Genomic DNA, 14606 nt, shown 5'->3' on the forward strand with positions numbered 1-14606 from the left:
AGGATTACTTGTTAAAAGGTTCTCATAAGGACTGCTGCAACGATGTCGTTTTGGGGAACAGGCATGCACCTGTTGCTAATAGTTAAAGAAGGTTCTAGAATTTGAAATTTTTAGAATAAGAAAAGGTAATCAAAATTCAAAATAAGGCAAAACACCCTCTCTTAAAGGGATTTCTTTTTTATGTTAAATAATTGCACAATAAAAATTTTACCATTTAAGACTATTTCTATGGTTTTAGAAAGTGTTGGGTTAACTGACAATTAGAGTTTCTTTAAGGGGGTTTTTGGTCAATTTAAGGTAAAATATTGTTTTAACCATATTACTTACTTAAAATTATAAGCCTTAATTATATTACAACGGATTCAACAAAGCATTTATCATTAGCAATATACACAAGGTTGATTCAATGCTTTCTCAGAATGAAAGCTCACAGCGTCTACAATATTTGCTCTATTCAACCTTCATAGTTTACAGCTTCGAAACAGGCAAACCTGCAAATTACACTAGGATTAGTAAGACCGGACTTCCCAAAAGCAAGGGAAATGTGACAACGTTTGAATATATATAGATATTACCTAAGGCTTTTGAGTTTACGATGCTCGGACATGCAGCCGGAGGTGGAGCATTCTCATTCAAGAATGGTTCGACCCGGTTTGGATCACTCCATACTGGATATCCTTTAATCTTCCCTGTAATATTGACAGATACAGGACAGCAGTCAAAATATGGCAATCAATCACAAGTAAGCAAGCATAGAAGTTACTTGGTATTTTCCTATCCTAGTCATGCCAGGACATTAAGAGCAGCTAGCGCCGCCATTCCTTCGCAAGGCCACTACATAAATCATAAGGGAAATAATTACAATCTTTTCCAATTAACCAGTAGATATATTTATATTTCATTTAATCTTGAAATAGAATTTCCATTGATGTTACCTTGGATGCAGAAGCGATATGAGGTACTAGAACGGCATTCTTCATATCAGCAAGTTCAGGCTTCATGTAAGGCTCGTCCTAATACAAAACCAATGACACAATCATGTGTGAACTTGGGAGGTGGTTTAGCTAAACTAGATATAGAGAAGGTGGTTTTTTTTTCTACCTCAAAAACATCGAGTCCTACACGAAACATTGGATTTTGTTTCAGATGCTCCACCAAAGCTACTTCACCAATTGCTGGACCCCTGCTACAGTTTATAAGGATTACTTCCTACGGATAAAGGTTCAAATTTTTAGATGTTAGGCAAGCCACACTTGCATTTGTCTTCTCAATAGTAACTCCAGAAGAACATAAAGGACATTCAAGAGGTCACCACCTTCATCAATGCAAGCCTTTCTTTGTTGACCAAATGATAGGTGGTTTTATCCAACACTGGGTGAAGACTTACCTGCATAGAGAAGCAAGAACAATGAATTCCAATTAAAAGTGGAAATTCAATATAAAACCAAAATACACATTTAGTTCTCAGCAAATATAGTCTCACCACATCTGCCTGCTGAAGGACCTCATCCATGGATACAGCTCTTCTCCAAGTAACAGGTTGTTCACCATTGGCTTTTAGAAACTCACCATAAGCTGCAATCGTACATGTAGAAGTATCAGCACAGAGGACTCAGAGATTGATTAGTTTTAACAGAAGAGTGAGACATGCCTGTTACGAACTTTTCTAAGCTTTGTAGATTGGTAAAGGTCATAATAAATTAGGTTCATTTTGAATCCTTCAACCTGTTGTAGAACAGGTGATGAATTATTCCCAAAAACATAAACAAAAGGCATTGCAGGTAAATTATTAACTGGATTTTGGGATCAGCTCTATAGAAATATGGGAAGGAATAAGAGCGCCATTCACATAGAACTGATTTGAACTACGGTTAATGGTGGTGCCGCCATTCAGAAGAAGAAGGGGAATGGTGGTGGTGTTGCAGGCAACCAAGTTTACAATCTCTGTTGCTTCCAAAACAACTTAAACTCCTAAACAAACCAATTGCTTCAACCAAATCAATAAAACTTCCAAACAAACCAAACAGAATCTTGTTAGCACTAACGAAAACCACACAACAAACATAAACAACGATTGATGGTGTGAGTGAGGTGACGGTGGCACAAGAGGTGAGCAACATAGTGGGTAATGGTTGAAAACAGGTTGAACTGCCACCGGATCCCAGTCAGATTGGCTAACCCTGTCCGGTTTTCGTTACCATGCATAGCACCATTCTTCATCAACCAGTGATGTATTCATCCTATAAAGTCTAATCCCTCAACTTGGGCTCGTACTGCTGAATCTGGGCCCGAATCCGTCATTGGCCACAGCTTGTGCCTCCCACAGGCGAGCGCGCGGAGTGTACATGGTAGCGTGAGGGCAAGCGTGGTGGGCGGTCCGTATCCTTGCCGAGTCAAATATGGAATCTTATTTATACCAAATGAAACCACCACATTATATTACAAAAAGTCAAAAACTATATGGCTAGCTTATCCCAACATGTCCACCAGCTTTGAATCATTCCAACATTTTCAACCTATAGGCTTCTCTGTACGTCACAATTTCAACAACTTTTCCCAACCCACTGCCACGTGCAGTTTTCCCACGTATGACAAATCACTCAACCAAACCCAAACCCATCTTTGGACTTTTTCTCCCTCCCAAGGGAAAACATTATTGCCAAAGATTTGTGATTATCATAAGACATTAATATAAAAACTAGGTTTATTTCTAGGTAATGTCTCATAATATATGACTCATTCATACAACTGGGCAAGAAAATATTTAAAATTTCGAATCTTGATCATCTTAATCACATGAATGCCTTGGCAATTGAAAAAGAAGTTAATGAATGGGCCTATTTGTCGAAGAGGCTGTTGTGGACTAACCATGATCACAAGTCAAATGTGAAAAAACAAATTATTCATTAATATTTGAATAATCCCAAATTTGATCATAATATTTTGTGAAAAAGGCACGAAAAATTATGATATAATCCCAAATTTCTCTCTAGTTTTGTTAACTTCTCCGTCTCGCTCTCTTCCAAAACTTTATCCTGTCAACAATTCTCTCTCATACGCAAAGTCTCCCCAGAAGCCATGGAAAGGCTTCTATACTCATCTTCTCCAACCCATCTCCAGTTTTCCCCTCTCAAGCCTCGACTAGCGCCTTTTTGCTCACCAAAACTCGGTTTTTTTCCTCTTTCACGGCCCGATTACAAGCGGTTCACCTCAGTTGCGTGCAGAAACGAGAATTCATCTCAGTTTTTTTATTCTTCTTCATCAAAGTTGAACAGTTTTAAGTCTATCTCTCCTCGAGTTGACTCTCCCAATGATATAATACCCAATTCTACTTCTCTTAAGCAGATCGCTACTAGTGCGGTTGAACAGAAAAAGGTTTGTAGTTCCTGAAAAAGGAAGTGCTTCTATTTGATTTATTCCTTTTTTGAATCTGGGTTTGTTGAATTATATGTCTTTGTGGTGAATTAGGAGTTTGCGGCAATTGGGTTTGTGAGTAGTAGGCTGTTTTCTTGGTACAATAACAGAAAAAACGAAAATAAATTTTGATTCTGGATTTTTGAATTGTGTGTATTTTTACGCATTGTTTTGTTCCCTTTCCCAGCAATTGGGCTTGTGAGTAATGGCTGTTTGCTGGGTACAATAACAGAGAAACGAAAATAAATTTTTTGTCTGGGTTTGTTGAATTTTGTGTCTTTTTATAGATTTATTGTTCCCAGCAATTTGGTGGACAACCCAACCGAAAAAAAAAAAAGAGTAATAGTTAAGTCAATCGGATGGAAAGTTGCAGAATTGGGCATCCACTGGTGTATACGGTTAGGCAAATGAAGCAATAACTAGAGTTAAACTTTGAAGATTACAAATATTAACCACTTCTTAAGGATTTTTGTAGCAAAAGAGTGGGATTTTGGTTATTAGAACAGGCTGTTTGTTTCTTTAAAGGAGTGACCTTTATAAAGTACAGAATATGCGTATTGGTTCTAGATAAACAATTTACCAATGTAGTTTATTAAGAATTTCGATTTCATTATACATATCAAGCTGTGAAATCTGACCTTCATGTTTGAAAATTATTTGTTACATTTCACTGCCAATTGATTGTTGAATGAGGTCATTGAACTTTAATTTGTATTCCTTGAAAGCTTGCCTAGGTTCTTCATGAACAAAAGAATTGCTATAGATTTGGTTTTTCTGTAAAAGGTTCTTTTGTCAGAATTGAAGATTAGGTTACCAGTATAGTGTTTTAATTGTTTTCGCTGAATCAGGAAACTGTTGCTAATGAGGCATGAATTTGATTATTTACTTTATTCTTGAGGATGATTGTTATTTTTAAGGAAGGTTAAACATTAGGCTATATTTCCTGTCTTTTTCTTTTTCCTTGGGGATTCTGATTAAGGACTCTTGTGCTATAAATGCCTTTGTAGTTCAATAATATTTTTCTTTTTAATTTTCTGTGTGAATATTGTCTATGTTGTGGATTCAACGTGAACCTGTCATAGACTCAAGTCTTAAGGTTAGAATGTAATGTAGCAGAGATACCACTGTGTCACTTTCTGATGCATGGCAGCATAGGCTGGTAGGATTTATGGTGCACTGACTTGATTTTCTGTTTCCATTTGTTACATTTTGTAACTTACTGGCTAATTGGAAGAGGTGGAGAGTAATTTAGTTGGAAGCTCTTGCTGGTTCTTGGTGTTCAAAGCCTAAGTTTGAGCTCTTTTGTGTCTTGAGGTTTTGTTATAGTAATATGTTCTAAATGGACTTATTTTTAAGAGCATTTACTATAGCCTTTATCAATGTTGATATTTATACATGAACTGGAATCTGTTAGTTGCATTGGCCCTACACATACTGTTATCTGTCATAGAACTGAGAGACACTAGTGTTTTAGGTTTTTTAAGTCTTCAGTAGTGGCAAACTGGTGCAGCTCCTTTCATGTTCTTGATGTTGAATGCTGAGATTTTCCTAACGAGCAGTGGCAAACTGGCACAATTCCTTTCATGTTCTTGATGTTGAATGCAGAGATTTAATGGAATCTTCTTAGTAGCTGTATATGAATATTCTGTGAAATCTGTGAGGAGAGGTGCTGACACAGGTGGAGATTTACACTCATAAAACTTTGCAAAGAGCGGAACCAGTACCAGTATATTGAAAATCTGTGGTTGTGTTGCACATATCATTGTTTGACTTTATACATAGAAATTTCTTAATGTTCAATCATTGGTTTTTGTTCTCCAGTAATCCAAGAAATTGTAGCGTTTTTAATTTGTTAGCAATAGTCAGCTTGGTTATAACAGAAGTGGTGGCTTTGTTAACTCCACTTCATGTAGCCCATCCCTCTAATCTTGCATGGTGCTACTGCATGTGCATATTTTATCTGAATCCTTAGTAAAACATTTATAAGCTATTCCTCATAACCCTTCTGTCTTATCTGAATAGTGCATGTTCCAATCGTTCAAATCTCTGTAACTTAAAATTGTTGAATTAATCAATCTTAGCCAGACAAACATTACAGAATTACTCATACTGTGTATCTTTTTCAGGCAATTGCTGCTGGAACTTTTGCAGCACTCTTAGCTATAATTGTGGTCTTGATCCAGCCAGTTTTTGCACCAGCAGCTTTTGCAACATTTCAAACTGTTGCCAAGACTGGGGGACCTGCGGCAGCTACAGCCGGAGGCAGGCTGCTCCGCACTGAGTTACTGAGTAGTGCTTGGACTGGTTTCTTTGCCGGTTGCTTACATACCCTCTCAGGGCCTGACCACCTTGCTGCTTTGGCTCCACTATCGATTGGCCGTACTCGATTAGAAAGTGCTGTAGTTGGAGCCCTTTGGGGCTGTGGCCACGATGCAGGTCAAGTTATCTTTGGGTTACTATTTTTGCTTCTGAAGGATCGGCTCCACATTGAAATAATCAGAAATTGGGGCACAAGAGTGGTGGGATTAACCCTGCTTGCTATCGGTGCTATGGGTATCAGGGAAGCTACAGAAATCCCCGCTCCATGTGTTGCCCTTGAAAACGGTGAGTGTGATGTTAGTGTCTATGAATCTCTTGAAAACCCTGCTGTTGTTAAAAAGAAGGTAGGCCTTGCTACATTTGCCACTGGAATTGTTCATGGTTTCCAACCAGATGCTCTTATGATTGTCTTGCCTGCACTTGCTTTGCCTTCACGTTTGGCTGGTACTGCCTTTCTTGTTATGTTCTTACTCGGAACTGTAGTTGCAATGGGAAGCTATACAGTATTTCTAGGTTCATGTAGTCAGGCACTAAAGGATAGAATACCCAGAATCACCGAGAAACTTACATGGGCATCTTCCATTATAGCAATGGCTCTTGGAGTTGCCATTCTCATTAGCCAATTTTTTGGATATAGCTTGTATTGATCCATCTGACCCATTATCAAAATCTGCATTTTGGAATACAGATCATAGAAAGAAGAATTACTCAATTTGTTCACCGCGACTTAAATATCTTACCCATTCAAGTGAGAAATGTCATCCTTTTTATCTTGTTTTGATTTGAGAAATCATAGACAAATTCTTATAAAATGTGCTTCATTTGGTCTTGGATTCTATCTTGTCCGTTTGACAGCAGGAAAATTCCAAAGTCTGTAACCATCTCGCCAGGTTTTTGGCCATTTTTACAGAATATACATTCGAGAATTTCAGTTTAAGATTCAAAATAATGAACGTTTAAAGCCATAGAAAACTTAGAAAAAAAAGGACCAAATCAGCTTATGAGCTGAACCCATGCTCAGTAAAAAGCTCTGCCCAGCCCCGCATGCATGCCTCACAAATCTATCAGGACACGGATTACATGTCTTTGAATTTATTTTTGAAAAAAAAGCCAATAACAACTGATTAATTTTCAAATTGAAAGCAAATTTTGGATTACTAAAACTTCTTCCCTGCGCTAGTAGCAGTAAGTCTGAGATTGACACATCTCATCTCTACAATGCATGTAACTCACAACTACAGCAGAGAAAATTCTTGGAACTCAATGCAAACCGAAGGGAAAACCAACTTGATAGTTAACAAAGCATTCATAATTCTTTTACGGCCAATATCAATCTGCCACTCTCTAAATATATGGTTGAAGACTGGAAAGTAGGCAATTGAGGGTTACCACACCAAGAGTAATCTGAAATAGATAAAGCTGATGAACTATTGCTTCTGTTTTTTTCCAATGTCATAAAGCACACATGCATCTGCTGCTGTCTTCATCTGAAAACGTTAAAACAATTTCACAACAGTTAACATCACACAAAAAAGAAATACCCAGTCATATGATATCCTAAGAAATGTTATGTCTACAAAAGAATGACAACTTTCAATCGATTACAAAATGTATCCCCGGATTTTCAATTTAACACTCCCAAAATTTCATGGAATATAAATTCATGAAAGGATTTGAATCCACTTCTGTACTTCTGGACTCAACTTGGATTATTTTCAAAAAATAAAAAAACATCAGTTCAATCGCACTAATGTTAATGTCCTAGCATTTGGATAGACATGAGGTCTAATTAGAATTACAATGTCCAGATTGCTACCTGTATAAAATTGACCAGTTGCTTGACTGCCCATCCAAATAAGCTCAAAGCAACCAAAACAGAAAAAGGTGAAACCTGTTGCAGAGTACCCATGAAAACCTGAAAGAAGAAACAGTTAAGAAATCAAGATATGAAGAAAATCACCATAGATGTCAGAGAAGCTTGCAAAAATAAATGCTTACATCCGCTAAATTTTCACTCTGGCTCTTCGCAATAAGAAATAGGGTTATGTAAAGAACCTGCAAGGTCATAAAATAATGGATCAACAGACAAGTACTGATGACATTGAAAATGAAAAAAAAAATGAAAATCTACAATTACCTCGCAAGACACACAACAGTAAGCCATAAACATCCGATTCCCATAGTAAGCCTTGAAAAGCCAATTTGTGCTGTCCTTTACATCCTTATGACTAGTTTTACCCATCAAGAATGTACTGCAACAATATCTGGTGGGGTAAGTATATTTCTGAATAAAATAAACATAATTTAATGCAAAAATATATCCAAATTCATTCAGCAACTGCACAATAATATATTGAGTACAAAGAAGTTACCTATACATCTGCAGCCAATGGCTTGAAATATCTAGTGCAAGCAGTGACAAAAAAACCAAGCTGGGCCTGCAAAAAGATCCTATCTAATAGCTCAGTTATATCTATATTTCAAAATAATGAATTTCATGGGAATAAATATGAAGACTTGCCTGTATACTTGGGAGAGTACTACCAGGAGACTAGCTGTGCTAATCCTGGAATGTAAAATAATAACAATAAATGTAGGCACAAAGCACATCCAAGTAATTCAAGGTTTTATGCATTACTATGACCAAAATAAGTGATTAATATTGACATGGAGTGTACCTATCGGTTACCATGTCCAAAACAGCTCCAAACGTTGAAACTAAACAGAAAGGGAAGAAGATAATTAAAAGTTTCATCTTATATAAATAGCTACTAAAGTCTGCTCTTAAAACAGAAACATGCATTATATAACTAAAGCTCAGAAATAACACACACAAAATAGAGTACAGAGTGAGAACAGGATTTCATAAACACATAAACTTAAGGTTCCATTACAGTATAAGGCTTCAATCTTAGTAATATGCCTTTAAAAAAACAATGCCTGTCTTTAGCAATTAATAATATACCAAATTTTCTATGCAAGAAAGGATTTAAATTGCTGTCTCATTCAATCTTCCTGATGAGTGTTACAAAATATATAATATAATTCAGATACAAGTCACTTGATCAATATGTACAGCCAAAAAAACACAAAAGCACACATAATTAAAGCACATGGCAGGCAGCACAATGGACTGATTAAGAATCCAAAAAAGGATAAGATTCAACGCAGCAACAACAAATTACTTTGAAGAAAGTCTACAATTCAAGATTATCGTAAACAGTCAACATGAAAAAAAAGTCATTCTCATTTCCATTGTTTGAAACAACATTAAAAAAAAATTCCACACACAAAACATGCATACACCCAAATGCATAAATTCGTCATGAAATAAACTGCTGATTTTCACACCTAAAATTAAACTAACCTTGATTGAATTTTCGAGCACACCAACCATCTACAGCATCACAAACAAAGCTGCAACAATATTGAAAATATAATTACACTCTAACATTACAACTACTAAATTTGAAGATTAAAACAAACCACACACATCACCTGACAAAGTAAAGAATGGAGAAAACCCATTTGTCAGAGAAACAAATTGCAAAAGCTACGCAATTCATGAGAACTCTAACATACCCTGAGAAATTTACAAACAAACCCATAAACAATTCATCAAAAAATTTCAAACCCAACAAAAAACTAACCGCTAAACTGATGATACCCACCAATTATATTGGGAATGTAAAGATAAACAGACAATTTCCCCTCTTTCGGTCTGGGTTTCGGTCTCGGTTTTGACGTGTTTGCCATGGAAAAACTTAACTATTAAAAGCTAATTACACACTCCTGAACAACACAAAACATTTGAAACGAAGTTTTAGTTAAATCAGATGGGACCTGGAGAAACAGTGGGGCCAAGAACTACAATGCCACGATCTGAAACACAAATGAAGATGAAATTACAACCTGGAAGAGATTAACTGCAGAAGTGAACGCAGGATAGAATTTTCGGATCACGAACACGTGAAGCGCGGGCTCTGGATTCTTCAATAACTTTCTTTAGTTGTGTTCCTTCTTCGAATTTCTTCGTCTCGGCCTTTACGCTACAGCACTGGAAATTATAGTTTAATCAAAGTTTAATTACTACTTTAGTGAACTTAATTGTTATTAATTTGGGTGTCGTCAGAGAATCTGCTCTGATGGATCATTTGTGATGAACTAGGGTAGTTAATTAACGTAATTTTTTTTTTCAGGGGGCAAACCGAAAAACTTCATGGATTTTTCGGGGACAAGTAATTGTATGTTTATAAAATTTGTATATATAATATAATATATTATCATATAATTAAATAATTTTAAATTAAAAATAAAAAATATCTAATCATTTATGCTATATCATAATTTATGCATAAATTTATATAAATTATTTGTAAATATAATTTTATTATTAGAAGATAGATAAAATAATAAAATAATAACCATTTTATCCCTATTTTTATAATGTCCTTTTCATCCACAATTTTATCTAAAATTCAATGAAAAAATGTGGCAACAATTAACAAATAAATTTTGCTCCAATAAAGCAAACATTTTATTGTGTTGTTTCTTATATTTTTTCAAAAATTGAATTCGAAATTTAAATCTATTTAGGATAAACGTGATTTGTTCATAGTAGGAATAACTTTAATTTTGATTCTCTTTTTTTAATCAGCTTTTTATCATTATAATGAAATTGAGTTAGAAGCATAATATCATATTTAGTTTATTAAGTTTTTATTGAAATTTATTCGAAAATGGAAAAAATCATAGATAAGAACGTAGGTATAAGAGCATTGGTGTCTACTTTATATTTTTCATAAATTCTCAACTAATATTGTAAATACGATCTAAAAATATTATTTTTAAACTTGTCTACAATAATTAGCTTCAACGGGTTGCGAGATAATAACCATAAAAATAGTCAAACTTGGGTAACCATATGAATGCCCTAATCGACCTTTTCAAATAAGATGGCTAGATGCAAACTTTGGAATATGTTTTAAGTACCTAGATCAAAACTTTATGTCAACAAAATATTCATTACTTTTTGTGAAACTCTTGAAGTTGATATTGATTTTCATCATGCTAGCAGAATAACTCATATTGAGAGAAGAGGGATCGGTACTAGATTTACAAACTAGAACACCCCCCACTTTAGAGACATGGTATTAAGATGGTTCAAGAACAATAATTTATACGTACTTATTTTGAATAAATAAATAAATATATATTTAATATATATCTTAATGTGATTGAATGATTTTAAATTTAAAAAAAAGATAATAATCAATTAAATAATAACAAATATAAATGTATTTCTATTTATATACTTAAAGTAAGTACGTGTAATATTGTTTGTTGAAGAATACCAATTCCTTCATTCATTTTCTAAGTTTTGTTTTTGGGTTAAGTTGCAATTCCATTTTGGGTATTTTGATAGAGAAAATACTACTCTAAATGGGGGAACTTTTATACATAATATATACATGCATATACATATACATATATGTATACATATATACATTTACATATATCTATATGAAAGTTGAAAGTGAAGAAACTAATTTGCTTTTTGATATTTTCCTGGACTTTTAACTCTTAAAGTACGTTAGAAACTAATTTATAGAGTTTCCTCGAAACCAAGAGGCAAGTCAAGCAGAAATGGATTATGCAGGCAAAAATGGCCGAGTCGCTTTTATATATAGAAAAAGCCATAAAAGTGATTCCATTATTCAAATAAAACTTATGGTAAAGTCCCGCAATTATGCAGTCAAATTTGAAAAAGGGGAAGAAACGGAAGCAGAAGGTAGAAAAGAAGCAGCAGTTTCGTTTATTCATTCATTCATTCAAGAGTTTAACTTTCTTTGTTGCTTTTGCTTTTATTGAATTGATTGAAAGCACTTGAATATGTACTGAAGCCGTTGGTAGAAAATTAAAGAAAAAGCATGGGAAACCTCCACTGTCAGCTCCTCCAAAAGCACTTTCACATGGCCTGTGTGTGCTTCTCTGCAATGTAGAATGTGAATCACCTGATGACATATTACATGGGTCACATTAACCAACCCTGTTTCTAATTTCTATTTCAACACATATAATGGAAGAGAGAAATTGTTTAGTTGGAGGATAGAAAAATTATTTTACCGAAAAACTATTTAATTTCTCCTCAAAATCATTCTTTATCTCTATCTATGTCTTTACCACCACCATTATTGTCATCATCACCAATTCCATGTGAAAACCTACCACCACTCTTACCTACAACCCATTGCCAATTCACCCACCCCTACTTAGGTGCATCTCATGTGCGCCAAATGCCCCTCTATTTGCCACCTCTCTTACTCATCCTCCCCCACCTCAATTTTCATTTGCCCTCCTTGTTCAAACCCTAATTTCATTTTCTTAAATTTCAACATAGAAACGTAGATGAATAATAATGTTGCTACTAGTAATTATACTAATAGAAAAGGAAATGATAATAATAAGAGGTTTCTCAATATGGATTTAATTATGAATTTAGTTATGATTATTAAGATTGTGATTTTATCCATGAGTAAAACGAGACAACAATGGTGAGAATTAAGATGGATAGGAGAGTTAAAGAGGTAGCTTTGGCGAAGAAATAAGGTAGAGAGGCTTTTGTATTTGAGAGCTAAAGAGAGTGAAGGAATTGAAGAAAATGGACTGCTAGTGTTATAGTGAAACTTACTAGTGACAAAAATGGAGAGGAGAAGTAATGGGTGGTATCTTGTTCCATCTAGTGCACAGTTTCAGGACATTATTAATGTCAAGAAAGTAATCGTGGGATTGGAAAACAGTTTTGGAAATTGCTAAGTATTGATTTTGCTTGGTGTTATGGGGTATGGAGAGTCTAATTCAGTATAGTTTAGATAAATTATGTATTGTACTGAGTCTTGTTCAGTATAGTTGTTTGTATTTTTCTAACATGCTCTTTGTATTTTGTTCTTCTTTATCATCTGAATTTTTTCAACCACTTGATTCAATTTGGTCATCTGGACCATTCTCAAAATGAGTGGGGTTCCATTTACAAAGACACACCATTCATGGGCTATTTTGAAATGTATTTTCAATGTGATTATGTTGCCTATCTCAATCTTAATAAACTTTTGTTTACTGAAAAAGAAAATGAGATATTATCAGGGGGGTCGTGGCGATGGAGATGGCAAAAAAGAAAAGTCGTTTTTGGTAAGGATGGCGGTGACTTATTCTATGTGAAAGAGCAAATGGATTGCTGGTATGGTTTTGAGGAAAATCGACATTACTACCCTTGCACTTAAAGGCTTCCATTTAGAGAAGTGGATGGTGGGTGAGCAAATAGATTTTTCAAACTTAAGGAATAGAAAAAGTATTTCATCAAAATTCAGGTGGGAAATAGTGATATGACCCTGCTTCTTAATTTAAGTAGAATCATAACGCATGGGAAAAATTTTCTCCCAAAAACAGTATCGCATTTCACAAGCAAAATAGTACTATTATTTTGCCCATTGTCCTGTACTACATATACCAAAGAGAATCTTCATCAATTTACTCCAGTACCCACGTCTTGAATACTGTTGCCTAAGCCTCAAGGTGCATGAATGAAAGAGACGAATGGATAGCCATGACTTCGTATAATGTGGATTGGTCTGTGTTTGTACAATACATTTAATCTTTATCATAATATTAAATTATAATGCAAATTCATGATGTTGATTTCTGATGGAAACTCTCATATATATGCCTCCACCTTTGTCCACATGTAACTGTGTGGTGCAATATTTGCTCATATTAGATCTTTCGTGGCAGCTGCTGATGCCACTCAAACATAGACAATAAAAAGACCATACCTTGCCACCTTCTTCAATTAATAATGGATGAATAATCACAGTCAGTCAAGCAACCTTTGTGAGTGAACGAAACTGACTTGACCTTTCTCTTCGTCTGAGAGAAATAACATGCATGGTGGCCCAGTTCATGCATGGAAATTATAATGCAAGTTATATGGTATATAATACAGGGGCGCCTTTTCAGATGGTCCTAGCAAGAGGAGGATTGGTGAGTTTATTAATTGAAACTGTGGCCATTCCATTTATGTCAGGCATATGAAATGAAAAGTCTATAGTGATGGTGGGTCGATGAAATTGAAGTTAGAGGCAGTAGTCTTGATGATCTCACAATAACTCTCAGTCTTGTCTCTTTCAAACTTTGCAGACTGCACGTTGCACATGAAACAACTCGATGGCAAATACTTTGATGCTCCCTTTGAAAAGATAGCAAGGGCTTATATATATATATATATAAATAAGAAAGTAATAAATATTTTCATCTGGGTAAGTATGAAATATGTGTTAATTCATTGTTTGCTGTAAATTACAGCAAGATCCACACGTTTTAAACTTTATCTTTACCAACAGACATGCTTCTTTGACTCTTATGTTAAATATATATATATATTTGCTTTCATTTAAGGAGGTGATGGTGGGGGATATATCATAATGAAAAGTGAGACCCAGAAATTGAATCCCATATAAATCACTTTAGCAAACGAAAAGAAAAAGCATAAATAAGAACAAAGGGAAGTGGTTGGGGAGATGCAGGCAGAGAGTGATGAAGTTTGGATTTTTATGCACCGCCATATACGTACACACATCTTCACATCTTTTGAATAAACAATAATAAAGCTGGCTGTACATAGTCAAGGGGATCAAGTGAGAAAGAGAAAAAAGAATAAAGAAAATAACAAGTATTAATTTGTATTGGTTTTGGTTCTGCTGGTGGTGGTGGTGTTGTTTCACATGGTTTGCACCGTTGGGTTGCAGAAGCAGTGAAGATGGTTCATGGGGCCACGGTTGGTGGGCAGCACATGGGGCCACACCCCACCACCATCTGTA

General features: G+C 35.1%; 3 protein-coding genes across 4 annotated transcripts; 1 reads left to right on the top strand and 2 right to left on the bottom strand.

The window, feature by feature from the left end:
* Positions 1-96: 96 nt before the first annotated feature.
* LOC123228331 (glycerate dehydrogenase HPR, peroxisomal-like) lies at positions 97-2084 on the bottom strand. 2 transcript variants are annotated; one of them, XM_044653686.1, is made up of 7 exons: positions 1484-2084; positions 1316-1387; positions 1102-1209; positions 936-1013; positions 764-834; positions 576-689; positions 97-491 (listed from the first exon to the last, which is right to left on the bottom strand). In XM_044653686.1, the coding sequence occupies exons 1-5, from the start codon at positions 1511-1513 to the stop codon at positions 784-786; spliced, it is 339 nt and encodes a 112-aa protein (XP_044509621.1). In that variant the 5' UTR covers positions 1514-2084; the 3' UTR covers positions 97-491; positions 576-689; positions 764-783. The 2 variants fall into 2 exon arrangements, with proteins under 2 accessions (XP_044509621.1, XP_044509620.1); XM_044653685.1 differs by having other exon boundaries at positions 576-834.
* An 867-nt stretch (positions 2085-2951) lies between these two features.
* On the top strand, positions 2952-6571 carry LOC123227669. The gene is made up of 2 exons (XM_044652769.1): positions 2952-3375; positions 5541-6571. The coding sequence occupies exons 1-2, from the start codon at positions 3079-3081 to the stop codon at positions 6378-6380; spliced, it is 1137 nt and encodes a 378-aa protein (XP_044508704.1). The 5' UTR covers positions 2952-3078; the 3' UTR covers positions 6381-6571.
* A 224-nt stretch (positions 6572-6795) lies between these two features.
* Positions 6796-9966, bottom strand: LOC123227670 (CDP-diacylglycerol--inositol 3-phosphatidyltransferase 1-like). Its single transcript, XM_044652770.1, has 11 exons — positions 9646-9966; positions 9405-9525; positions 9232-9316; positions 9101-9150; positions 8412-8451; positions 8255-8299; positions 8106-8171; positions 7871-7985; positions 7732-7788; positions 7550-7648; positions 6796-7220 (listed from the first exon to the last, which is right to left on the bottom strand). Exons 2-11 carry the CDS (start codon positions 9487-9489, stop codon positions 7161-7163), a joined length of 702 nt encoding a protein of 233 aa, XP_044508705.1. The 5' UTR covers positions 9490-9525; positions 9646-9966; the 3' UTR covers positions 6796-7160.
* Between the last annotated feature and the right edge of the window lie 4640 nt (positions 9967-14606).

Source organism: Mangifera indica, chromosome 10 (genome assembly GCF_011075055.1).
Source record: "Mangifera indica cultivar Alphonso chromosome 10, CATAS_Mindica_2.1, whole genome shotgun sequence".
NCBI lineage: Eukaryota > Viridiplantae > Streptophyta > Magnoliopsida > Sapindales > Anacardiaceae > Mangifera > Mangifera indica.